Raw genomic sequence first — 27,839 nt, 5'->3', positions numbered from 1 at the left:
TGGGCTAACTGATTGGAAAGGGTGTTATGTGATGGTGGCAGGAAACAAGAAATTAAAACGTGGTCAAGGATAAAAAGTCAAGATGGGAATTTGAATATATTTTGTGTTTATCCTATTATTAGTTATTTATTTTAAGTCTATCCTTATCTATTTGTTTAGGTATAAAAAGGGACGTATGTTATTGTTTTGCTCAGAGTTTTGTAGATTAATAATAAGAAGAATTTAGGCCGTAGCCTTTTTATCCACTCATGCGTGAGTTTTTATTCTACCGTGAGTTTCATTCTACTTAGTCTGCCATTCTCAATATATTCAAATTAAGCCATTAGATCCTACACTACTCCGGGTATAATTAACTCTTTTTATTCAACATAAAGAATTAAATTAATATACATACAGCACAATGAAATACACCGATGAAAACCAACTTGTTTTGGTCACGATATAACCAAACCATACTAATATCGGACCTAACCAAATTGTTTTGGTCATGATATAACAAACCATATTAACATCAGACTTGCACATAAGTCACTTGCTACTACAAAAACAAATATGAAACATCAACGACACCAAATTAAACAAACATAACACGTTACTAACATCTATTGCATGTATTCTAGTAATCTTATTTATTATTTGGCTCATCATGAGCAATTACTTGATTATAAGCTCTCACCACCTTAGTTTTGCCGGAAAATACTGCACACAACACATATATTAGCTTAAAAAATTGCCTAGAAAAATACATAAATTAATTTTACAAAGTTTGATTGAAAACTCGAAACAATGATCTCACCTTGTCAATGAGAGACTGATAGTATGGCTTCACTTTTTCGACATCCACTCGAACCTTGCTCTTGCTGTATAAGTCATACTTGCTATACGCATAAATAGACAGAAGTTAACTAAACTAATTAAAACCGATCGATAAATTAGTTACTGAATTGCCTAAAAGCTAAACATTATGAGAACAAAGACAGACTTGAATATTTGAAGCCATTTTAGATTCTCGGCGTCTTCTTTATTCATCAAGTGCTTATATGCTTCGGATCTATGCAACGCTGTTGTAATTAAAAAAACGACGATAAACTACATTTTATTAGGAAATTTTGAGTTTGTAAATTTTGATTAAAACAACTTTATACCATAGAAAGAATGATATCTTATGATGAAAAGCCCGGCCGAAGGAAGAGTAGTCCTATTCTCCTTTGCAACCTAAGTAAACGATGTACAAAATATCATTCGAATTGTAAGATGATGATCTACAAAAAACGAGAAGAACTTATGAAGATTAGCGTATCGATTTGTACCAAATACATGTAGTCATCATGTCCCCATGACATCATAACGTTATCGAGTCCACATCCTTCAGAGTAAATTCCATATTTCGTATTATATATAGGATTATTGTAGTCAGGATTTTCTTCAAAATACTGTTGTTATAAAAAGAAACAGAGCAGTTAATTAAACAGCAAAAGCATAAGATTTATAGTATATTACAAGTTAATACTAATGTGATAGATGAGTTGCTACGAAAATCGACCTTGTTGTGAACGATTGATTTATCGAAAGCACATCCGACTGGAAATGTGTCACCAACAACAGCCCATTGAGGAAGTTCGCCAAAGCTAGGATGCAACAAAACCTTTCCAAGATCTATAGAATTCACATTTAAAAAGATATCAAACAATATAAAAATAAATAAAAATAAACGTATGATCATAAATTAATACGCTTATTATATAATTTGTTTGTTGTACATAAGCTATCTGTCACAAATGTTAAATAGCTTATATACAAGTAACAAGTACTCCCTCCGTCCCAACTAGATGTAGTTTATTACACGGATGATAATTCGTGCATGACAAGTAGAAATATATTGTTTACTAATTCTTATTATTCGCTCAAATGTACCATGAATCAAGGCGGTCAAGTGAAGCCAATCGTGGTCAGGGTAGTCTTTTCGTATGGCCTCTGCGGTTTGCAACAAGTGCTCGATTTGAGGTTCATCTAAATCGGGGTCACTTTCGTCGACCACTTGGTTCAAGAGTTCGCAACACTCCCAAATGCTCATTTGGACCTTGTTCAATTTTTCATATTCTTGTCTCATCCTTTTCACCTACACATACATCCATATATATTTCAATATTCATTAGACAAACTCATTTAAATTGATAAATTTACAAATTTACAGCATACTTTCAAAGAGAAAAAAAAAAAAGTACTCACAAAATCAACTGTTTGATTGATATGATTGATTCGATAGAAGTTTTCCACACCTTTTTGTCTTTCACTTTCAACATCGTAATCCCTATGAAACAACGAATTAACATTCAAGACGAATACAACTTCAAAACGCAACAGCTTCGTTTATTATTTCTTTATATCTTTTACTATTGAGGTTTATTTTTATTTGTCTTGTGATATTGATATTGATATTGATATTGATATTGATATTTATATCTATATTTATAAATAATAATTAATACTAGTAAAACTTGTTGGTAGACACTTTTTTGATATAATATATAGTGTCTTTTTGGTTGAGGTTTTGGAGCGACCTCAGCAAATGGCGCTGCCCCTTGGACCCTGCAAGGAGGCCTGACCCCCTTGACCCCCACTATTTACGTTACTACGTAACTAACTTTTACGTGCATGTACTCCCCACACTTTCTGACCCCGTTGTTAAGTATAACTAGCTAATTCTTACATTCAAGTAAATCTCAATTAATTAAAATTAATATTAAATGAAACTAAAATTACCAACAAGATCTTTATACAAATTAAAACTATACGTGGGATCATTTTGTAGTGAAAGATTAGGATCATAAAATAAAATTAAATTGTCTTAGTTCATTCTATTAGATTGCTATTTTAGGTTTTGCTAAAATTATAGTCTAATAAATTCAATTAAAACTAAAGAGCTTGTGACTCAGTTGTATAAAATAGTTTAATTAACTTAGAGGTTATGAGTTCAAATCTCGCCGTGAATAAAAATAAGTGTGTTTGCCGTTTAAATACATTCGATTAAAGTTGAAATCTGGAACAATTGACTTTTTCTTTCCTTAACGGTAAACAATTACTAGTAACTTATTAAAGCTTTAGTTATTTGAAATATGGTTTTAACTCGAGTCACGTGAGCAAGGATGTTATCAATATAGATCAAGATCCAAATAAAAATTATATACATCATCCATAATTCGGCAGATTTTTATAGGCAACACTATTAGTATAAGTTATCCAAAAACATATACAATAATCTCAGTTGTCAACTTCACGTGTTTTCATCATGATTGAACGGGTCACAATACCGCTAAGTCAATATTTTTTATTCTTTGGATCGTTAAAAAAAAAAAAAAAACAGTACTATAAATAAATTAGCAAAATTTAAATGATGGAGTAATTATAATTGACGTAGTCACCTAAAATTGTGGCCAAAAGAATTGGCATGGGGAATACAAAATCCACCATCCAACACCAACTCTGTTTCTTCTCTGTTTTTTGGGATCTGCTCATGGCTTCCATTTTCTGTTCATAAACATATCCAATTAAATAAAATTTTAATTAACTATACAATTAGGAATAAAAAATCTCCAGTTAAATTATCCATGTGACATTTTATTTACCATTTCAATTAATTCATTAAAATAAAATTAATCACAAGATATAATCATTCAATTAAAACATTAATTATTAATTAATTTGATAACACAAAAATATAAAGATTGTTGCAAAACATATATTAAGATTATTATCATTCTTTGTTTATCAATGGCTCTAATGATAAATATATGCATCACAGTTTCTGATATATCCACCAGTATTATACATTACAAGTTTGTACGGTACAAACTCGTAATGCACAATATATTGTAACGAATATATCATCATCCTGTATAAACAAACTTGAGTGGATTTAATTCATTTTGGTAAATGAAGTATTCATGATCATAACATAATTCAATAGATATTAAGTATACCATTTAAATTTATAAAAATAAAAGTGTCATTAAATGATTCCAAGAAGGTTTATTCGACGGACAATCTAACTCGAAACTCTCGGTGTTGGATCGACCGTTCCTAAATTATCATCACATTGATATAAGAACAAGAAATATGAAAAGATGATTACCATGTTGGGATTGATCAAGGATGATAGTCATCTTTACGAATTCACAAAATATATAATTATTTAGAAAATGAGAAATTTGGTATTTTGTGAATTGTAAAGATAATAAGAAAAAATGTTTTTGGGATGAGAAAATGAAATGATAAAAGGGAGGGTATTTATAATATGCCGGAAAGTCCTCCCCTGAGAATTCATATTCACCGAGTCCTTCCCCTGAAAACACAAATTCTCCCCACTCCTTGCCCCGCAATTTACATATTTTTTTAATTCTTTTTTAAAAAATTTAGATATTTCTTTTTATAGTTTAATAAGGAAATAATAATAAAAAACATGAAAGTAGTAATAGGTGGAGACTAGGGAAGTGATGTAGGCTTGTGATTTTGCTGCGTGAATTAACCGGGTTTTTCTTCTTTTATTTTTATTTTTCTTCTCCAGATTTTTTTTTTGTGGTTCAAGATGATTATCGGAGGTGGGGTCGAGGTGACTCAGCAAGGTGTTGGCATTGATCGAGTCACAGCTATTCGGTCTGTAATCTCTCACGCAAGTTTTAGTTGTATACTCCGTAAATATCATGTTGATTTGAATTTGATTGTTATGTTCATCGTTGTCATAGAATGAAAAATCGCTGGTTAATTTATTGATTAATTATCTTTTGATAACTAGTACTATAACTTTTACAATTTTAAAATTATTATTATGGGTCATATCGTTATTTTTGAATTTGATCGACATCTTTTACTTATATGCTAGTTCTCGCTTCAAACACACTTAATTTGAGTATTTTTCTTAATCAACATAAAATAAAAAGGCTATAAAAATTGTTATAATTTTTCTATAGACAGCTCTAAAAGCTTGGTGCGCAAAATATTTGTAATAAAAATTTTAATAATAAGCGTCATCATGTACTATCTATTAATGAAGGTGAACAACATCTCTTTGATGGCCCTCTTCGTTTTTAATAATTCTGTAGTTTCTTTCCCGGCCTCCGGCATCTCGCCAGAGGTCCGATGGCCCGTTTGCTTTTTTTTTTCTCCTTTCTCAAGGCTCCGTCTCCACGTTTCCATCACCCGCGACTTGGGATCCGGCTTCCTTTCCGGTTTCTTCATCATTACATGCGACGAATGGGTGTTGCTACACACATTATGTGATCGGTGTCGATTTTGGTAAGTTTCCCTCTTCGTTTTTTGATTTTGGTGTTGGTTGTAGTGGGTTGTCGGTTTTGGTTATCCGGCCGGCGAACCACTCGTTGGTCTCTCCGTGATTACGCAGGCGGCGATCTCTTTGAGATCTGCGTTTTTTCACGGTTAGGGTTTCGATTTTTGTTTGGGTCGTCGTTCTATGTCTTCCACTGGCGGTTCAGGGAGCACCAGAGCATTTGCGACGGTGCTTTTTTCGCCTGAGTGTATTCCGGTGGCTTTTCTCGCCGGAGTCTTCCTTGGCTTTCTTTCCTTTTCCTGTTTTGTATGCTTTTTATAAAAATGGCGTGGTATGATCTTGTGTTGTTGTTGTTCCGCTGCCGTCACTTCCGGCGACTGTGACCGGATTCCGGTGCCGATTTCTGGGTTTCTGTCTGATTGATTGTTAGAGTAGGATAGGTCTCTTGGTTATCTTTGTGGCTTTATTCATCCCTCACTGTCGTCGTTCCGGTTCGGGTTGGGACGGCGTCGTTGCCAACGAAGTCGGCTTAGTCGACACCGAAAAATGAGGTTTTCTGTTTGAAGTCTCTGAGGACTTTTCAATCGCCCGGACGGAGGTTTTGTCTTTTGTTTGGGGATTGATTCGGTTTACTGGTCTAAGTGGGGGTTTTCTTAGGTTGCCCGATGGATGGAGTTTCTTGGTTAGATGTAGGTCGTGTGCTGCTCTTCGAGTCGGGGTGGTGTGATGGTAGGACAGGGGCTTTCATGGGGTTTGTCGGGCTCGGGAAGTGTATTTTGATAGTTTGGGAGTCTTGCAGCGGTGCAGGGACGCGGGTCAGCCGGTTGGTTCTTGTTGCTGCTTTCGCTTCTTCAAGGTGTTGGGTCCTTCGGCTCTTAATTCTAGTTTCAATTGTAATTGTCAATGTATGTAGTCAATGTTCGATCACGAACAACAGATCAATAGATTTGTTCAATTTGTACATGTAATTGTGCTGGTTGTTTCGATCTATTATATATATTCGCAAAAAAAAAAATAACAACATGTCTTTGAAAATTGTAATAAGTTTTGTTGTGTATATTACCTGTATTAAAATTTTTTAAAATTTTTGTTGTGCATTAAAATGTTGTGTTAAATGGTTATTTACTAACTTCAAAGCAACATTTTTATTTGATAAATTCTTACATTTTTATTTAACATCAATACGAGAAATGATCTCTTACATCTCGAAAAGGGTCCCTCTTTTTTTTAACATCAATACGAGATCACCAAGGGGGACTTAACCACCCACACGTTCATCTCTCGCAGTTGCATAACCTATCCCTAATTGCTGTCCAGAAAGAAACTAGACCAAACCCGAGGGCACGGGCGGTAAAAACCCCCCTCCCCCACTGCCCATGCAACGCGAGGTGCGGAAGGCACCCTTGGGGTGGAATTCAAGGGTAAAGGGGCAACCTTGTGTGCAATGCTACACCCCACGTGAGTCGAACTCCTAATCTCTCGCTAAGAGAGGCAGGCCGCTACCACATGTAGTAAGGATCGTGATTTTTAATTTGGAACACAAAAATGATTATGATCCTAAGAAGTATGAAATTGAAGCAGATCGTGCTTACGTGAATTTTTCAGTATAAATAAGATATGAGGTGTTAAATCCACATATACACATCATTTAATAGCTAAATGCCACGTCAATATCTATATTTGACGTGTCATCATCTTCAATCCCCAATCACAAAAATTAGAGAGTACTATTAGAGCATGGTTTCATATATTTTCTTCTTCTTCCAGCTATACCGAATTCAGTCAGAATTCGGTCGGTACATTTACCAAATTCAGTCTGTACATATAACAAACTTATTGTGTATACAAACTTATATTATAGATGCATATGGTATATGCAGCTCTAAAAATCAAGCATATAACGAAAAGTAAAATTACAGATCTATTAGGATTCATCTCGTGAATCAATCTGTAAAGTTTCAGATTCTAACTTTTAGATTTAAGCTCGAATTAGTGATTCAAAGGTTGAGGGAAGTCGACAATTTCTTCATAGTTTTCTGTTGGTTAAGATTCCAATCATAATATTCAAAAGTTAATCACTCGATTTTGATGATGACACAGTGGTTAATCATATGCAAGTCGACGTGAGTTCATGAGCCTAAACTATCTCTAGCACAAGACCAATGTATAAGTAAAAATGATATGCGGTTGAACCACGGTCGACCGTGATGCTGACGGTGTGTGTCATGTACCAACGATTTCAAGTTTGTTTAAAACTGTTAATCTACGGCTACCATCACGGTTGACCGCAGCCCGAATACAGTTTTCTCTGTTACCAAAATCATCCACTTTAAGATAGACCACTTTGATGCATCTATAATTTATAAAACCTTTTTAAACACACTTATAATAGTTGCCCTTTTTGATCTCAAAAGAGCTTTGAACCAAAAGATGTTGTTAATTTTTACTAATCACACCTAATGACATCTTAATGACATTTTAAGCTTGATTTAGACTAAAACACTCAAGTGTTATATCTCTTTATCCTAATGCATAATGTCATTTAAACATACTAATAATGGCATTAAAGTCCCAATTAAAGAGTTACTCTCCCATTAGTTCTATGTATCATTATTTGTATAAGAATGTAATTAGTTCAAGTCTAGTCAAGTTATAACAAGAATCATTATGTTCAAACTAGATTCAAACTAGTTCATTTAAGTTGTAACAATGTTCCAAAAGGCAATATACTTCCATTAGAAAGATGACAAGTAATTAAGAAAGGCTGATGAAGTTTTTAGAAGATAATGGTTTGTCATGAGACAATATTCTGCAATTACCTCTTTAGGTAATCAATGATAAATAGTCAAAGATTGAAGACTTTCTTCTTTAATGGACATGCCAACTTCCATGCTTATGTCCAAAACAAAAGGGGTAATGGGGATAATTTCATATGTAATTGGCCTTTAGTTGCAGCTATTCAACAAGGGAAAATGACAATTTTCAAAGGACAAAAAGCCATAAGAATCAGATGTCAGAGGTACACGGTCGAACCACGGTCGACCGTGCAGCAAGCCGTATAGCTTCCAGATTTCTCTTTCCTATAAAAGCCAAGCCTTGGAGCATTTGAAGACTTACCTCTTGCACTCATATTCTCTCATATTTACGTATATCATTCTTATAATTAAATTGTAATCTTTTAGAGTGATTCTAGCAAGAGTACTTGTAAGCTTAAAGTTGTAAGTTTACTTGTAAACTATCTTCTTAAAGGGATCTGGAGGATAGTTGTGTTTTCATTATGATAGTTCATTAGGATCTTGTGGTAAGAGCTATAGGTGTTTGTGAAGTCTTCAAAGGAACGTAAGAGTTCACAAGTTGCGGCTTATCGAAGTACTAGTATTGTATCCGGACACTCCACCGAGTTTGGAGTATCATAGTGAAGAAAAATCTCAATTCGTAGAATTGAGAAGTGGATTAAGGAAGATTAGTTAACATCTTCCCGAACCACTATAAATCGTTGTGTTTGTTCTCTCTTCCCTTGTCTTTTGTTATGACTTTACATATATTTATATTGTTAGAGAACAAACATTTCAAGTCACACTATATCAAGTTCAAGTTCAACAAAACGCAAAGAAAATTTTGAAAAATCGAATAAGTAGCTATTCACCCCCCCTCTAGTTGCTTACAATTGGTATCAGAGCGGTTGCTCTAAACGTTTTGTCAAAAATTACTAATTTGAAATTAAAACTAATTTTTGCAAATCTTAGAGTTTAAGATCATGGAACAAAAATTTGAGAACTTGAACTATAGTGAAGGATGCTCCATGCAAAGGCCTCCACTTCTTGAAATTGAAGGATTTTGTTATTAGAAGCATCGATTTGAAACGTATGTCCGCTCCAAAGATATTTATTATTGGAACATTATTACTAAGGGTGATTATGTTCCATTTAAGTTTAGTGATGATAAGAAAACTAAAATATACATACCCGAGGATGAATGGACTAAGGAACACAAAGTTGATGTAGGTAAAAACTATGAGGCTAAAATGACCATTTTTAATGCTTTACCTAGGAAAGAATATGAGAGAGTTTTTATGATGGGTAGTGCTAAAGAAATTTGGGATAGTATCATGGTTACCCATCATGGAAACCCGAAAGTCATAGAAAATAAAGTAGAATTGCATATAACTAAATATGAACAATTTGTTATTGAAGATTATGAAAAAAAAGATAGTGCCTATACTAGATTTAACAATATTTGTTCAAGTTTAAAAGCTCTAGGTACAATCTACACGGATAAGCAATATGTTCGAAAATTCTTAAGAGCCCTACCATCAAGATGGAGACCAAAGGTGACGGCAATTGACGAATCAAAGAATGCGGAGAAGTTAACTCTAGATGAACTCATTAGAAATATCAAAGTACATGAAGTCATACTAGATAAAGATGATGAGGTAGAAAAAGCCAAAAGTGAGAAGAACAAGTCAATCGCTCTAAAGGCTAAGATTCATGATGATTATGACATCGATGATGACGATGATGATATTCTAAATGATGATGAACAACTTGCATTCATTATTCGTTCATTTAAGAAATTTTATCGAAGGCCAGGAAATCATGTTCGTTCCCCAATGGAACAAAAGAAAACTTCATTCGATTCCAAGAAAAAGTTTGTACGAAAATGCTTTGGGTGCGGTGACCCAAACCACTTGATAAGCGAATGTCCTAAGAGAAATAATGAAAAGGCATTTCTTGGAGGTGCATGGGATGATGAAGAAAACGTCACACAAAAAGAAGGAAAGGAAACGTGTCTCATGGCTATTGATTCTCCAAGTAATGACGACAAGACATCGCAAGTCGGACAAACCGACGATGAGGTACTTTCAAATTCTTTTGAGTTTAGTTTTGACAACTTTGCTAAATTATGTGTCTTGAGTAGTAAAGTAAGTAATACAAACACAAGTCTAAAGGAAGAAAATAGCATGCTTAGGTTAAAAATGTTACAACTTAAAGAAAGAATATCTAACTCACAAGAATGTCTTACATGTGATGACTTAAAACATGAAAATCTTGTTTTAAACAAAACTAACAAATTACTTGAAAACAAAATTAAGTTTTCAAAATTTAATGGAAGTAGTGAAGTGTTAGAAAACATTTTGAGTGTTCAAAGACCAACAAGTAACAAACAAGGGCTAGGATATAAGGAAAATACTTTTGAGGTAAATACATCCAAACATAAGCCAATGATGTTTGTTAAACCCAAATTAGTAGAAATACCAAAACCTAAGGCTTCCATAAATAATCAAGTTAAAACAAGTAGAAAAGAAGTTAAGACACTTGTGAAAAATCCTTCAAGAAGAATAATCAATCAAAACTTTGGAAGAAGAAAGGCTGAAACTAAAAGGAATAACAATGTTAATATTGTGAAAAGATGGGTTAGAGTATGAATCTTTAATGCTAATCATCCCGGACCCAACAAACATTCGGTACCAAAATTATTGATTGATTAAATATAGGTTTGTCTCAATGGTGTTGTACAAAGTGAAGAATGGATAATTGATAGTGGATGTACAACACACATGACGGGCAACAAAGAGTTCTTCACAAAATATACGGAGCATAATGGAGGTGATGTAATCTTTGGTGGCGATATAAAAGGAAAAATCATCGGTAAAGGTAACATTACTAATCAAAAGATTACACTTGATAATGTGCTACACATTAAAAATCTAAGTTTTAACTTGCTAAGTGTAGGAAGAATGTGTGATAAAGGATATAACATGACATTTACCAAAACTTCCTCACACATAATAAAAGATGGTAAAAGTATCATAAATGGAATTAGAAAGAAAGGTCTTTATACAAGCAAATTATATGACTTCAAACATGTAGATATTTGTCTCACATCTATAAATGATACTACTACCTTGTGGCATAGGAGACTAGGGCATGCTAATATGAAACTAATTCATAACATATCCTCAAAGGACATAGTTAGAGACTTGCCTAAATTAAAATATGAAAGTCACTTTTGTGATGCATGCAAAATAGGAAACAAGTTCATGCATGTCATAAACCTAAGAACTTTATCTCTACTAAGAGATGTCTAGAACTTTTACACATGGATTTATTTGGGCCATCGGCCATTCAAAGTTATGGAGGAAATTTTTATACTTTAGTAATAGTATATGATTTCTCAAGGTATACATGGACACTATTTCTAAAGCATAAGAATGAAGCATGTGAAAGATTTATAATTTTTGCTACTAAGATACAAAATTTGCTTGGTTGTACTATAGTAACAATAAGAACGGATCATGGTAGAGAATTTGATAATGATGCTCAATTTGGAGTCTTTTGTGATTTAAATGGTATCTCCCATAATTTCTTGGCTCCTCGCACACCTCAATCTAATGGGGTTGTTGAAAGGAAAAACCGAACTCTTCAAGAAATGAGTCGAACAATGCTAAATGAACAATCTATACCTCAAAAGTTTTGGAGTGAAGCCGTTGCCACCTCCACTTACATTCAAAATAGAGTCTTAATTAGACCATCAATGGATAAAATACCCTATGAAGTCTTAAATGGTAGAAAACCAACCGTAAGTATTCGGGTGTAAATGTTTTATCTTAAACAAAAACGAATATCATACAAAGTTTGAACCTAAAGCTTATGAAGGAGTTTTCTTAGGATATTCTTTCGAAAGTAAGGCATATAGGGTTCTAAACAAATACACCAATGTCATAGAAGAATCCCTAGTGATCATATACATAGCATTGTATATGTATATTTTATTTGCTAAAGGCCAATGGCAAAATTATGCGAACTATGATGCAAAGCTATGAAATGTTCGCTGAAAATAAATACAGCGATTGTGTTTCCGCGCAAATAGATAACTGCGGTTTAACCCGCTGAGTTTCTGCGGACAGTTAAGTGACTCGCAAACCGCGGATATCTCGAATACTATAAATAGGGAGCTTGGCCTCTCATTTATAGGTTGTTGATTCTCTGCCATTTGCCCAAGCCTTTGTAATTTCCACTTGTGATCTTGCACAAGGGACTTTATACATTGCGCTAAAGGTGAATTATGCTAATTGACAATCAAGACCGGGTCGGGGTGGTTGATCACTTGGTAGTTAAAGTGAAAGACGATCATCGGGGCCCAAAATAATCATCAAACATTCCATCCTCCATTACAATCTTATTGCACTCAATCCGTAATTAAGTAACATCGCTAATTAAGGATTGATCAATTGGCGCCATCCGTGGGACTCGTTTTATGAATTAAACTGAAATTTTTTTTTATGCCGTTAAACAATTAATTCGACGGTTTAATTTCAATCGTTTTTTTTTTGTTGTGATAATTTGAAGGTGCTTTTGGAATACGCAATCAGTCGATCTGCTCGACAATCACGATGACAAATGCAAAGCAAGCTGGCGTTTCTGCGAATGCTGATGCACTGCCCGGTGATTCGCAGAACGTTGTGATATTTCCATTACAAACAAATGCAAGTATAACCACGGGAAAATCGATTCAAGAACCGATCGCTAAAACACCTGCTGAAAACAATGCTAGTGATTTGCAGCCAGAAATTGCTGCTGAAAAAATGATTGCGCGAAGAACTTTGCTGCAAAATCGCAATGAAATAATCGCTGATGGGAAGCGACCAAAAACTTTGTCTGAAAAATCTAGTCTGCGAACTGACAAAATTGTTGGTACTGCAATCGAGCAAGCTAAGAGAGATGCTAAGCGTAATTATGAATCTCGCATACCGCGCACTTACTTATGGCCATTGAATGATTCAGGATCACAAGTTAATCGTCTAGTTCTTGAGCATAATGATAGCGATAGTGACAATGCAGAAGATCGCATTCATTTGAATTCTACGTATAAATCAAAAATGGCAAAAGCACCAAGAGAAGAGAGCGAATTTTCTGATGATTCAGACAGCGTAGAAGAGTTTGTTAAAAATCCACAAATTAAGCGAAAGCGACCACCAACACCTTTCCCTCGCTATGGGGAAGAAGTTGACACATCTGACGTTGCTCGCAGAGAGAATGCTCAGAATTTTTTGGCGGATGCTTTCAGAAGCATTGCGCCAAAGTCAATGCAACATAAGTTTGATCAACCAAACTTTTTGCAAGACATGCTAGCCAAGTTTTGTGCGGAGAATGCAGATACTCGCACAAAGAAGGAAACAGAAATCACTACTGCTGTGGACAAGTTTGCCCAGCATATTTCTGACTATCCAATTGTTTCTCCGCCGATCGTGCCGGCAACTCTGGGTCTATTCGGGTCTAACTGATCCTTTGGATTTTCTACAACGCTTCGAAGGCGTAGTAAGTACTTATAACTGGGATGAACCAGTCGCGTGTAGAGTATTCCCCATGGCCTTGCAAGGGTCAGCAAGGGAATGGTTTCATAGTTTGCAATCTCGCAGTATCATTGGCTTTGTAGATTTGCGCGAAAATTTTTTGCTGCAGTTTCAAAATCTATTACCGCAGAAAAAGACGCACATAGAATGTCACGATATTAAGCAAGGCAACAAGGAGACTTTGAACGCATTACTTACGAGGTACATTTATGAGTGCCAAAAAATTCCACGATTGAATGAAGATCAGAAAATTTCTGGTTTTTTGCATGCTATTAACCCACAGCGACATCCTACTCTTGTGCGGAGATTACGAAGAGACGTTTCGCCGACTTTTGCAAAAGTTCAACAGGAAACATATGATTATCTCCGCGGTGGAGAGGATAGCAATATAACCCCTGCGTGTGGATGGGGTAGAGACAAAAGTTGGCGAGATGACAATGACTCTTTTCGCGATGGTAACAGTGATAATTACCGCGGATCAGGTTTTCCGCGAAGAAATTGCGGCGGTGGATACCCGCGAAATGACAGGTTTCAAGGCCAAAATGATAACCATGGATATGGCCGCCGTGATCGCTATTCTACGCGAAAGTGGAGTAATGAATCATTCAACATCATTCAGACGCTAACAAAAATGCCCAAGGAAATTTTGTTGCAAGAAAGAGTTGCTAAGTCTTTTCCTGATCCGCAGCCTTTGGGAGAAAATAGCAGGCGCGATAGATCAAAATTTTGTGTTTTCCATGACGATTACGGTCATGACACCAATCGTTGCAGAGATTTAGCGGAATTCATTGCAGAAGCATACGAGCAAGGCAAACTGGACCATTTAATCCCACAAAACACCGCGAATGCGATTATAATGCCTACAGAAGCTAACACCTCGAATGCGTCAAACGCGGTTGAGCGAAAGGCTCCCGCAGTAAAAAATCTGGGAGTAAAAATGGTGAGCAAAAAAGAAAATCAGCGTGGAATCCAGGTAATCAGCGTGGTAGAAGTGCAGGGTGAAACGTCGGTAATGCAAATTTCAGAAAAGATTGTCAGTTGGAAATGTCCTTCTATTGCGTTTCCTCCTGCAAGTTTGACCGCGGATGATGATAAACCTGTAGTGATTTCATGTCGCGTTGCAAATACTGGAATAATGATAATGAAGGTACATGTGGACACTGGTAGCAGTGTCGACATCATGTACAAACAACGCTTTAGCAAGTTGCCCGCGAACATTCAAGCTTTGATGAAACCTACTGCGGTTTCACTTTCCGGGTTCTCAGGAGAGTCATCCTGGCCCGTTGGCCAGTTGGAATTACAAATGGAGTTAGTTGATGACATCGATGAGTCGCTAAGGTGCCAAGCTTTATTGAATCTGTACATAATGCGAAATCAATCGCGATTCAATATGATACTTGGGCGCACAGCTTTGCGCATGTTTGGCACTATACCATCTACCATACACGGTATGCTAAAATTTTCTGCCAACAAGGGCATTGGTACGCTGATTTCTGCAGAAGTGGAGCCATTCTGCGCCATTATTATGGCATATGAGAATTTGAGTTAATCCTGAGTAGTGTGAAAATTTAAAAAGTTGTAATAAGATGCTAAGGAAAAATTCATAAATGCATGATATTAAGATGCGAATATGATAGTTGTGTTTATGTTTCGAATGCTAAATAGTAATGAATAAAGCAAAGTTAATTTCACTGTTAGTAATTGTTTCTTTACAAAGTGAAAACACTGCGTGTGGCCACGCATAGTGCTTATTTCGCAGAATGCAATTACTTGTCTTTTACAATACTAAGTTAATGTTTGTTCTGCGGATATTTTAAGTAAGGTGGCATGATTTTCGCAAAGCATAGCCTGCTTAAGTGTTATGAAAATGCAAAACTGCATTGCGGAATAAGTTGATAAAAACCAGGTGATGAAGTTGCCCACTTGTGTTAATTTGAAAATAATTGCGAAAGGATAACACTTCCTAAGTATTTGATCTTGCCAATACTTAGATGCTTCGCAATGCTAAATTTGCCTAAGGATCGTTATGGAGGGCTTAGAAGATTCATAACGTATAAGTATATACGCATACAGATTGTTTCGCAAAAGTACACATTTATTATGTGCACAATAATAAAAGTTGGAAATCGCAAAGGACAAGTCCGTGTTATGAATATTGATAATAAAGCGCTATATAAATAAAAGACGTTGCAACTGTGAACTGTGAATAAGTGATTAATATTAAGCGTGTACGCAACGCAGATTCTTACAACAAACGCAATTCGTAATTGCGAAAATACATTCAAAAACAAATTAGTTAAGGAAAAACTAAAGTTCTAATGCTTTAATATCTGCAAATGAAATGCCTTCACGCTGACTGAGCTCCTCAAGAACAGGTATGCTAATTTTCTCAACTTCCTTCTTCGCCCTCTCAAGTATTTCGCGATCATCATCGGTGGCGCATATTTCTTTTGCCATGTCAGAAGGAAGAGGTTGCGAAAGATCGCCAAGTTTGCATAATAAATCATACCACTCGCAGCGAGTGGCAAGCTTTGCTGCTTGAGCATATGTTTGAAATTTTCCAGTGACTGGCTCGGAGTCCATCACTTTATCTGCGAATGTTGGGAGATACTTGACTAGCTGTGCGAACTCATGTTCCGCGACTTCTTCCCTTCTTTTGAGTTTGGCATTCTCTTCCATCACCTTTTCAAGACGTGTCTCAGCCCTTTGCGCCCTTCTCTCTTGTGCATTGGCAGCTTTTACTGCTTTATCATACTCGTTTGACATCTCGGTGAAACGCTCCATGCTGTCGACTGTCAGATAAATTGCATTGTAGCAATTATGTAGTCGATGTCTGGCAGCCTCGGGATAAGACAATTTGTGATATTGCTCCCTTGTTTCTTCAGGAACAAATTTATAAAGCCTTTGGTATAGTCTAAAGGCCCGATTTGCTGCTGCTGTTTCTTCCGCATCAGCTTCTCCTTCCTCTTCCTGGTTGGACGTTTCTGCGTCAGATGGAAAAGATAAATCTTCATTCCCGGGTTCATTAAGAACATTTGTAGGGATTCTCCCTCTAATGTTGTAAAGCGGTGTAGCTTCAGCGGATGACTCTGGAAGAATAGCTATAAACAGATAAGCAAATATAGCAAGTTTATGCTAAAACAAACAATGCGTAATCAAATAAATACTGCGAAATAGCATTTGCTTACTTGCTTCTTGTTCAGAATGAGAGCGTAGACGTTTCTTGCGTGGAGTGGGGGTAGTTTCCGTAACCTTACGCTTGCCGCGGTCCTCGCCTCCAGCAGTATAACATGTATTGATGATCGGTTCATCAATAAGAATAATGTCGCCGTCGCCATTCTTTAGGCGACGGGCAGGGCTAATCCTGCTTATATCAGCGGACCTCATGATAAGGTCAAGTCCAACCACTGTAAATGATGTTATGCTAGGTGTATATGAAATAGTATTATTTTTATTGCGAAATACTATTAAATACGATACAATTTTACACAAGATATTTATTTATTTATAGAATGGATATACTTAAACCTTGCTACAACAATTATAGGCAGTGTACCTAATCGTACAGAAGTGTAGTTTTTAGTAAGTCCGATTCGTTCCACAGGGAATCTTTAAACAAAGCTTAACGCTATATAAAAAAATACAATTATATATATAAGTAATATTATTATTATAAAGGGGGGTTTTTACCGTTTAATGACCGGTTTGTCGATTTTAAAACTTTAGTCGCAGTTAGAACCTAATGTAAAATAATAAATAAAAGACTTAATTTAAAGCGTAAAGTAATTAACGATAATGAAATTGCGATAAATAAAAGTGCGATAAAATAAACTTGCAATAATTAAAAAGTACGATAATTAAAAGTGCAATTAAATACAATAACAATAAATAAAAGTGCGATAATTAAAAGTGCAATTAAATATAAAATAAAGGAAATTAAATATGAAATAAAAGAATTATGCTTATTTAAACTTCCGTAATCATGATGTTTGACGTGTTGATTTTAGTTTTATGCCCATGGGTTAATTGTCCTTTGTCCTAGATTATTTAATATGTCCGTCTGGTTTTGTCCATAACAGTCCATCAGTCATAAATATAAAGTGCAAGTGTCCTCGTCAAATTATCCTTATACCCAAAGTCAAATATTCCAACTAATTGGGGACTTAAACTGTAACAAGGTTTTAATACTTTGTTTAATAATTACACCAGGATATCGACTGTGTGTAACCCAAGGTTTTAATACTTTGTTATCAATTATGCCAGGTGTCCTTGTACATAATTTCACCCCTGTTTTAATAATTCCATAGACTATTAATCCATTCCCGTGTCCGATTAAATGAACGATTATTCGTACATATAAATACCCCGCCCATCGTGTCCGATCGAGTATATATGGTTATTTATAGGGACGTCCAATTGTAAATCTTTATATTAAAATTAACAAACTATCATTTAGTTAAACAAATATAAAGCCCATTAATAGCCCATAGTCTAATTTCCACAAGTGTCGTTCTTTTGTCCAAACCCCAATTATGGTACAAAGCCCAATTACCCACTTTTAATAATTAGCCCAACATCATGATTACTTCGGATTAAATAAGGATAATAATAACTTAGCTACGAGACATTAAATTAAAAAGGTTGAACATAACTTACAATGATTAAAAATAGTGTAGCGTTACACGGACAGAATTTCGACTTACACCCTTACAAATTCGCTAACATACCCTTATTATTAGAATTAAAATTAAAATTAAAATTAAAATTAAAATTATAATATATATATATATATATATATATATATATATATATATATATATATATATATATATATATATATATATATATATATATAATACGCTTGATAGAGAGAAAGAAAGATGGATATATTAGATCAAAACACGCGAATTTATAGGGATGTGGCATGTCACCTACCACCATGCGATCGCATGGCTTTTTGTCTTCCAGGCCATGCGATCGCATGGCCCCTTTTTCCAGCTCACATGAGTTTGTTTCTTTGTATGCCGACGGTTTTTATATAATATAATATATATATATATATTAATTTTAAGAATTAATTATATATTATATTATATTCATGTGCATAGTTGACTTGTAATTTTTAGTCCGTTGCGTCGAGCGTTGAGAGTTGACTCTGGTCCCGGTTCCGGATTTTCGAACGTCCTTGCGTATAATTTAATATCTTGTACTTTGCGTTTTGAATCTTGTACTCTTGTAATTTTGAGACGTTTCTCATCAATAATTGGAACCTCTTTGATTGTATTTTGTACTTTTGAGCTTTTTGGTCGTTTGCGTCTTCAATTCGTCGAATCTGTCTTTTGTCTTCACCTTTTATTATTTAAACGAATATCACTTGTAAATAGAACAGTTGCAACTAAAAGCTTGTCTTTCTTGAGTGATAATGCTATGAAATATATGTTCGTTTTTAGCATTATCAAATATTCCCACACTTGAGCGTTGCTTGTCCTCAAGCAATATAGTCTTGAAATATACTAGAATCACTTCTTTATTCTTCACACTTTGTACATCAGTGATTTTTATACGGCGGTATAAACAATGGTAGTAACGATGTGGTTTACAGTCCCACATGACTACAAAATTTAGATCCATTAAGGAAATTGGATCTTTATGAAAACATTTGATCTTTTGAAAATTCATTCTAGCTTTTATCCTAGTTAAGTTTTTCGGAATAACCCTTCACCAGTGTTTGCAAAATATTTTTGTGGGTTTGGTGGGTTTCAGATTTAAAATTTTAGCTCAAAACTTGTGATTTTGTGTCACCCACTTGCTAACCTTGTATTAGGAAAGCAACACGTCCAGTTTACTTGTCCCGTATATTACCTTTCGGAAAACTACCGTCCGGTTGTAAAGGAAAGCGTTGAACAAGCAACTGTTTAAGGCAATGTCCCCTGACATGCTTTTAATTATGGTCTATAACGTGTCGGACGCAATTACTATCCTTTGTAGGAGCAATAGTAAAGCTCACCCTTATGGTTTTCCAGTCTGGCACAAGGTCCTGTCTTTGACCATGCTATGCAACCACCGTTCTTACGGTTGACACCTGAATTGGTTCAGGCGACCTAATGAATTCCAGGTGAATTCCTAGGATTTTACGTTCAATGGTAATGAACGCATTGAAAATGGATTTTCAGAAAACAAATCGGTTTTAATTTGATCAAAATATTTTCTCGTTCAAGCTCGAGTTTAGATATCATCGAATTCCATGAGTTTGTAATTCTCAATCTTTAAGGTCAATATCTAGGATTGAGTAATATCAGTCTTAAAAGCTGATTTTTGATCTTTAAAGGAGATTATCCTTTCTGGGGGTCTGATTCATTAGTCTTATCCAGCTAATTTGCACGGCGTCCTCCCCATTTTACAAGACAAATCCTCTCATGGTTAGGATAAGTCTGACCACTTGGCGACCCTGTTTTATGCTGAGGTCCGTGGATTTCCTGCTGATTTTAGTGATGACTTTTCTAGGTTTTTCGTCAACCTACAGCTGGTCTGGACGACAACTTCTTGACCTAAATCAAGAAGCGCGTTTCTTTTTCGGAAGACTTTACTTCCTTTTAATGATGGAATTGATTCATCGTGTAGATCCATCTTTCTTACAGTAAATCGGGTAAAATTTTTAATTATCGTCCAAAACAAAAGTATTTTCAGTTATTTGTTACAGAAATATGTGACATATGTTTAAAATAACTTGGTAAATTTTCCCACACTTGGCTTTTATTTTCCTTTTTATTTTCCTCTATTCCATTTTAAATGAATTTTAACATTTTGGTTTGTTTCTCAATTTATGTCCTTTCCGAGGTAACAATAATTTTGGTGTTAACACCTAGTTTTATCGTTCATAAATATGTATAAACATGATTTTGAGTTCATTTAATTGAAAATTTTGAAAATTTTTACTAGAATTGGGTAGTCAGTATATAAGACTAGGGCTGTTCTTTATTATCAGAGAGCACTAGATTCTAATACAACTACTGCGTTACTAGTATTTTTAATGGTAACCAAGTGTTTAAATAAAAATTTTTAAAATCCGAAAGAATTTAACCCCTTCCCACACTTAAGATCTTGCAATGCCCTTATTTACAAGAAATCAGTAACAATTTAAATTATTGAGGGTGATTAGTGTAGAAATATGATTAAATTTTACCAAAGTTTCCAAACATATTGGCGTTTGTTTACTGAATGATAAATGGTGCATATCATTTGTTCATTCCGTCTTGTTGTTACATCACATTTGTTTTTCATTTTTTTTTTATAAAACCTTACACTTTTAGAACATATAATTAATTAAATTTAAAATTTTGTTTCTTTTTAGGATGAGGGTGTTTCGGAACAATGTCCTATTCCGTCCCTCGACAAAATTTTAAAATTTATAAATTCAAAGCGCGGTTTTTAAAAGTAAAGATTTTTTGGTTTTTTTTTTAATGTTTTGGCATACTTTAGTTCAATAAGATTAAAAATAATGATAATAAAAGTTCTCGTCCCTCCTTTGGGTAGAGCAATTTCGGTTCAACGACCTAGTCTTCAACTCACGACGAATTTAAAAATCAAATTTTTAACTTAGCGAAATAAAGTAAATTTTTGTTTTTAAATTCACACCAAACTTAAATTTAAAATGCATAAAATTAAAAATTCATATTAAAAATTCACACCAAACTTAAATTATATTTTTGTTTTTATACATACAAACTTATATTAAAAATATTAATTTTTCAAATATTTACAATTTTAAATATATTGATTTAAAAAGTTTACAATATTATTTTAATATTAATTTTAAAAACAAAGTAAAAATAAAATTAAAAATCTTTTTGGTCTTTTATCCCACTTTAATCAATCAAATATTATCAAAAACATACGCCCCTCTTTTCGGTAAAGTAATTTCGGTTCTATAACCTAATTTAACTCATGATGAATTTTTGAAATATCTTGGGTTGATTGATTAAAGATATTTATACCTTAAGAATAAACGGTAAATTTCGAAGTGATGTAATAAATTTTTGTATGATATCAATAATTTCGGTCGCAAGACCTAATTTATCGAATACCAATTTAATACTTTATAGCGAACAAATTAGCGTTTATTATCAAAAGGTTAAAAATAAAAATAAAAATAAAAATTAAAAACTGTACAAACTTACCTGTGAAATATATTTCTTAGTGATATGCTCTAGCCCACTCATAAGATAGTCGGACTAATTGGTTTTCCATGGCTACATAGGCGTAACCTCGAGCATTCGGTGTTTTTTCTTCTAAACATATGAACGGTCCGTCTCTGCATAAAGTAACAAATTCGGTGTTTGAATAGGTTTGATTATTTGAACATTTACCTTCGTGTGACCATTTTCCGCATTTGTGACATCTTTCAAGGTGTCGTGCTCTTCTTTTCGCCGCGGATTTTGATTTTCCTTTACCAAATTGTAACTTATTATTTTCGCATCTGGATTCTTTTCTTACTCCGTCCAATTTACTTCTGATTAATGATACTAGTTCACTCGAAAGTGTGTCATTATTTCGTTTAATGATCAAAGCGTGTAGCATTAGACCATGGTTTAGTTCACAGGAAGTCTTCATTTCGTAAAATCTAAAAAAAATAAAAATTCAGAATGGGGGGAGAAGGCTAGTTCTTTAGGGTCTGCTAGGGAAAGACCATTCGGGTTTCATTTTCGAGAACTACACGAAAACAGAAAATCTAACTCTAACAGAAATACATATTATCCTTTAAAGACTTGATTCTCCCCACACTTAGTTAGCTGTGGTATTGAAATTGTGATTAACTTCATTGTCAACTTCCATTGGACTATCTATGTAATGTTTAACTCTGTGACCATTAACCTTAAATTCAATCCCATTTGAATTTATTAATTCTATCGTTCCGTATGGGAAAACTCTTTTGACTATGAATGGTCCAGACCATCTTGATTTCAATTTTCCAGGAAATAGCTTGAATTGTGAATTGAAAAGAACTCTGTCTCCTTCTTTAAATTCTTTTGAACTTCTGATTCTTTTATCATGCCATTTCTTTGTTCTTTCCTTATAGATTAACGAATTTTCGTATGCTTCATGTCTTAATTCTTCTAATTCGTTTAATTGACTTAATCGTAGACGTCCAGCTTCATGTAAATCAAGATTACATGTCTTGAAAGCCCAAAATGCTTTGTGTTCAATTTCTACTGGAAGATGACATGCTTTTCCGTAAACGAGTATAAAAGATGTGGTTCCAATTGGAGTTTTGTAGGCTGTTCTAAAAGCCCAGAGTGCATCCTCCAACTTAATGGACCATTCCTTCGGATTTGATCCTACGGTTTTCTCTAGAATACGTTTTAAAGATCGGTTGGTATTTTCAACTTGTCCACTTGTCTGTGGATGATATGCGGTGGAGATTTTATGAGTTACTCCATATCTTTTAAGAACTTTCTCAAGTTGATTATTACAGAAATGAGTTCCCCGATCACTTATTAAAGCTTTCGGTGTTCCAAACCTTGCAAAAAGACGTTTTAAAAAGTTGACTACAACTCGTGCATCGTTAGTTGGGAGAGCTTGTGCTTCCGCCCATTTAGATACATAATCAATGGCTATGAGAATGTAGAGATTATTATGAGATTTTGGAAATGGACCCATAAAGTCAATACCCCAAATGTCAAATACTTCACATACTTGAATGACATTTTGTGGCATTTCATCACGTTGACTTATTTTTCCGGCCCTTTGAGAAGCATCACAGGATTTGCAAAGAAGGTGTGCGTCTTTGTAAATTGTAGGCCAATAGAATCCAGCATCATAAACTTTTCTTGCTGTTAGTTGAGGCCCATAATGCCCTCCTGTTGGTCATGTGTGACAATGGTTTAAAATTTTACTAGCTTCATCTCCGAATACACATCGGCGTATTATTCCATCGGGACAACTTTTAAACAAATGTGGATCTTCCCAGAAATAGTGTTTTATATCAATAAAGAATTTCTTTCGTTTTTGGTACGATAATCCTTTTTCAAGGAATCCACATACTAAATAGTTTGCATAGTTTGCAAACTATGGAATTTCATTATAATCTATCTTCAATAGATATTCATCAGGAAAGTTGTCTTGTATGGCCCATTCATTTAGAACTTCTAATTCGGGATTTTCAAGACGAGAAAGATGATCATCGGCGAGATTTTCTGCTCCTCTTTTATCTCGGATTTCAATATCGAATTCTTGTAAGAGTAAGATCCAACGGATTAATCTTGGTTTGGCATCTTGTTTCGAAAATAGGTATCTAAGAGTAGAATGGTCAGTATAGACCACCGTTTTAGCTAGAACGAGATATGAACGAAATTTGTCAAAAGCAAAGACAATAGCAAGGAGTTCTTTTTCAGTAGTTGTGTAATTCGTTTGTGCTCCTTGTAACGTCTTACTAGCATAATATATAGGTTGAAATCGTTTTTCAATCCTTTGTCCTAAAACGGCTCCCATTGCAAAATCACTTGCATCGCACATAAGTTCAAACGGTAGATTTCAATTTGGAGTTATCATGATCGGCGCATTAGTGAGTTTCTCTTTAAGTATATTAAAAGATTTGATACATTCATCTGAAAAGATGAATGGAGCATCCTTTTCTAGGAGTTTATTCATAGGAGTGGCAATTTTAGAAAAATCTTTTATGAAACGTCGGTAAAAACCGGCATGCCCTAGAAAACTCCTAACTCCTCTAACATTGGTGGGATGTGGAAGTTTAGCAATTACATCTACTTTAGCTCTATCCATTTCAATTCCTTCCTTTGAAATTTTATGTCCAAGAACGATACCTTCTTTAACCATGAAATGGCATTTCTCCCAATTAAGTACTAGATTTGATTATTCACATCTAATAAGCATTCGTTCCAGATTAACTAGACATGTTTCAAATGTATCACCGAAAACTGAAAAGTCATCCATGAAAACTTCCATGCATTCTTCTATCATGTCGTGAAAAATCGCCATCATGCACCTTTGAAAGGTTGCAGGGGCGTTACAAAGTCCAAATGGCATGCGTTTGTAAGCAAAAGTACCATAAGGGCACGTGAACGTGGTTTTCTCTTGGTCTTCGGGTGCTATTGGAATTTGAAAATATCCGGAAAATCCATCAAGAAAACAATAGTAACTATTTCCGGCTAATCTTTCCAACATTTGATCAATGAAAGGTAAGGGAAAGTGATCTTTTCTGGTGGCATCATTTAATTTTCTATAATCAATACATACACGCCATCCTGTTACAGTCCTAGTCGAAATAAGCTCATTTTTCTCATTTGTAATGACAGTCATGCCACCCTTCTTAGGTACGCATTGAACTGGGCTTACCCATAGACTATCAGAGATTGGATAAATTAAACCTGCATCAAGCAGTTTAATAATTTATTTCTTAATAACATCTTGCATATTAGGATTTAGTCTTCGTTGGCGTTGCACATAAGTTTTATGACCTTCTTCCATTAGGATTTTATGTGTGCAATACGAAGGACTTATTCCTTTTATATCATGAATCTTCCATGCAATGGCTGGTTTATGAGCTTTCAACACAGAAATGAGTTGAGATTTTTCATTTTCAGTAAGAGAAGACGATATTATTACAGGTAATTCAGATTCACCATGTAAATAAGCATATTCCAAATGGTTTGGAAGTGGCTTTAACTACAGTGTCGGAGGTTCTTCTATCGATGATTTATATCGATATCTGTCTTCTTCTTTTAGCATTTGAATTTCTTCTGTTGTTGGTTCATATCCATTAGCTATTAGTGTAGCTAACATTTCAGTTTCATCAATTGGTTCAGTTCCTTCTCCTAAAGAACATTCTCCTGTTCCTTGTAATTCTGGAAATTCTTCTAACAATTCTGCATGTGATTCTATAGTTTGAATATAATAACATGTATCATCTGCAGATTGCAGCTGTTGCATTGCTTTATCAACTGAAAAGGTAACACTCTCATCCTCTATACTTAGGGTCAGTTTCTTACCAAACACATCTATCATGTCTTTAGCCGTGTTTAAGAATGGTCTTCTTAATATTAGAGGAACTTGAGAATCTTCTTCCATGTCCAGAACAACAAAATCTACTGGAAATACTAAAGTACCAACTTTAACTAGCATGTTCTCCATTATCCCTCTAGGATATTTTATTGATCGATCGGCTAGTTGTATACTTATTCTTGTTGGTTTCAATTCTCCAAGGTCTAGTTTAGCGTATAGTGAATACGGCATTAAAATTATACTAGCACCTAAGTCTGCCAATGCTTCTATTAAACTAAGACTACCCAGAAAACATGGAATTGTGAAACTTTCTGGATCAGATAATTTTTCTGGTATCTTATTCAACAGCACTGCTGAACAATTAGCATTCATAATAACAGCCGAGAGTTCTTCCATTTTCTTTCTATTCGAGATTAGATCTTTCAAAAATTTAGCATATCTAGGTATTCCTGAAAATACATCAATGAAAGGAAGATTTACATTTATCTGTTTAAACATATCCAAGAATTTGGATTGCTCGGCTTCAAGTCTTTCTTTTTTCATTTTACTCGGGTAAGGAAGTGGTGGTTGGTATGATTTAACATAAGGTTTAGCCTTAACTGTGTTATCTTCGTTATCCTTTTCAACTACCGGTTCTTTTTCCTTATCTTGTTCAGGTTGTGGTTCTTGTGGAGTAGGAATAGCTTCCTCAGAAATTATAGGTATTTCAGGTGGTTTAAGTGTAATTCCACTTCTTGTGGTAATGGCTTTAGCTGTTTCATTCCGGGGTTAGTATTTGTATCACTAGGTAAACTTCCCGGTTTTCTTTCACCTATTAACCTTGCTAGGTTACTTACTTCTTGTTCCAGATTTTGAATAGAAGCTTGTTGATTTCTAAATGCTTGAGCATTTTGTTCATTGGTTTGTTTTTGAGATGTGAAAAACTGTGTTTGAGTTTCAACTAGCTTCGTCATCATATCTTCTAAATTCGGCTTTTTATCATCGGTTTGTTGTGGTTTGTTTTGAAAATTAGGTCTTTGCTGATTGTAAGTATTATTGGATACTTGTTGATTAATAGGACCTTGTTGGTTGTTGTATGGAACATTTCGATTATAATTCTGGTTTTGATTGTAAATCGGTCTTGGCGGTTGATAATTATTCTGATAATTATTTCCAGGCCTTTGGTTTATGTATGAAATATTCTCTCTTTGTTCCATTGTTAGTTCAATACTGAGACAATCTTTTGTCAAATGTGGTCCTCCACACTGCTCAAAACTAATTCGTATTGAGTGAATATCTTTAGTCATCTTTTCCATTCGTCTCTCGACAGCATCTATCTTTGCGGAAATGGAATCTAAGTCATGGCTAGAATCGGCTCTAGCTGCTTTAGATGATCTAACAATATCTTTTTCTTGGTGCCACTCATGTGAGTGGGAAGCAGTGTTATCAATAATTTTGTAAGCTTCAGTTTCTGTTTTCTTCATAATGGAACCACCAGCTGCTATATCGATGTCTTTCCTTGTAGTGATGTCGCATCCTTGGTAGAATATTTGTACTATTTGACAGGTGTCTAAATCATGTTGCGGACATCCTCTTAATAACTTTCCAAATCTTGTCCACGCCTCATATAGAGTTTCATTCGGTTTCGGTGTGAACGTAACAATTTCTCCTTGAAGTCTTACGGCTTTAGATGCCGGAAAGAATTGTTTAAGAAAATTTTCAGCTAAAACATCGCATGTATCAATCGCCCCTTCAGGTAACGATTCCAACCAATCTTTGGCTTCTCCCTTTAAAGTCCAGGGAAATAACATGAGATATATCTGTTCATCCTCAACTTCTCGGATTTAAAATAGTGTGCAAATCCTATTAAAGGTACGAAGATGTTCATTTGGATCTTCCTTCGGCGCACCACTAAATTGGCATTGATTAGTCACCATGTGTAGAATTTGTCCTTTGATTTCATAATCTGGCGCATTAATGTCAGGATGAGTAATTGCGTGACCTTGGCCAGTGCGTTTAGCTCTCATTCGGTCTTCCATACTTAAAGGTTCCAGATTCTCCATAATTGAATTTGTTGAATCTGAATCACTAGAGGATTCTGATTTAATGGTTCGTTCCTCAACAATCTCTGTTTGAATGATTGGTGGTTCCAGAGGAAAAATTAATAGTTCAGGATCTATGAATCGTCCCTGAATATTCTCCGGA

General features: G+C 34.7%; 1 protein-coding gene across 1 annotated transcript; it reads right to left on the bottom strand.

Annotated features, from left to right (window-relative positions):
• Positions 1 to 414: 414 nt before the first annotated feature.
• Positions 415 to 4,358, bottom strand: LOC139867704 (inositol oxygenase 1-like). Its single transcript, XM_071856069.1, has 10 exons — positions 4,133 to 4,358; positions 3,423 to 3,528; positions 2,230 to 2,311; positions 1,915 to 2,119; positions 1,544 to 1,656; positions 1,311 to 1,433; positions 1,146 to 1,215; positions 983 to 1,061; positions 797 to 878; positions 415 to 699 (listed from the first exon to the last, which is right to left on the bottom strand). Exons 1-10 carry the CDS (start codon positions 4,161 to 4,163, stop codon positions 673 to 675), a joined length of 918 nt encoding a protein of 305 aa, XP_071712170.1. The 5' UTR covers positions 4,164 to 4,358; the 3' UTR covers positions 415 to 672.
• Between the last annotated feature and the right edge of the window lie 23,481 nt (positions 4,359 to 27,839).

The sequence above is a fragment of the Rutidosis leptorrhynchoides genome, chromosome 9, assembly GCF_046630445.1.
Source record: "Rutidosis leptorrhynchoides isolate AG116_Rl617_1_P2 chromosome 9, CSIRO_AGI_Rlap_v1, whole genome shotgun sequence".
Classification (NCBI taxonomy): Eukaryota; Viridiplantae; Streptophyta; class Magnoliopsida; order Asterales; family Asteraceae; genus Rutidosis; species Rutidosis leptorrhynchoides.
The sequence above is the reverse complement of the archived record's forward strand: the minus strand, read 5'-3'. Positions and strand labels throughout refer to the sequence as shown.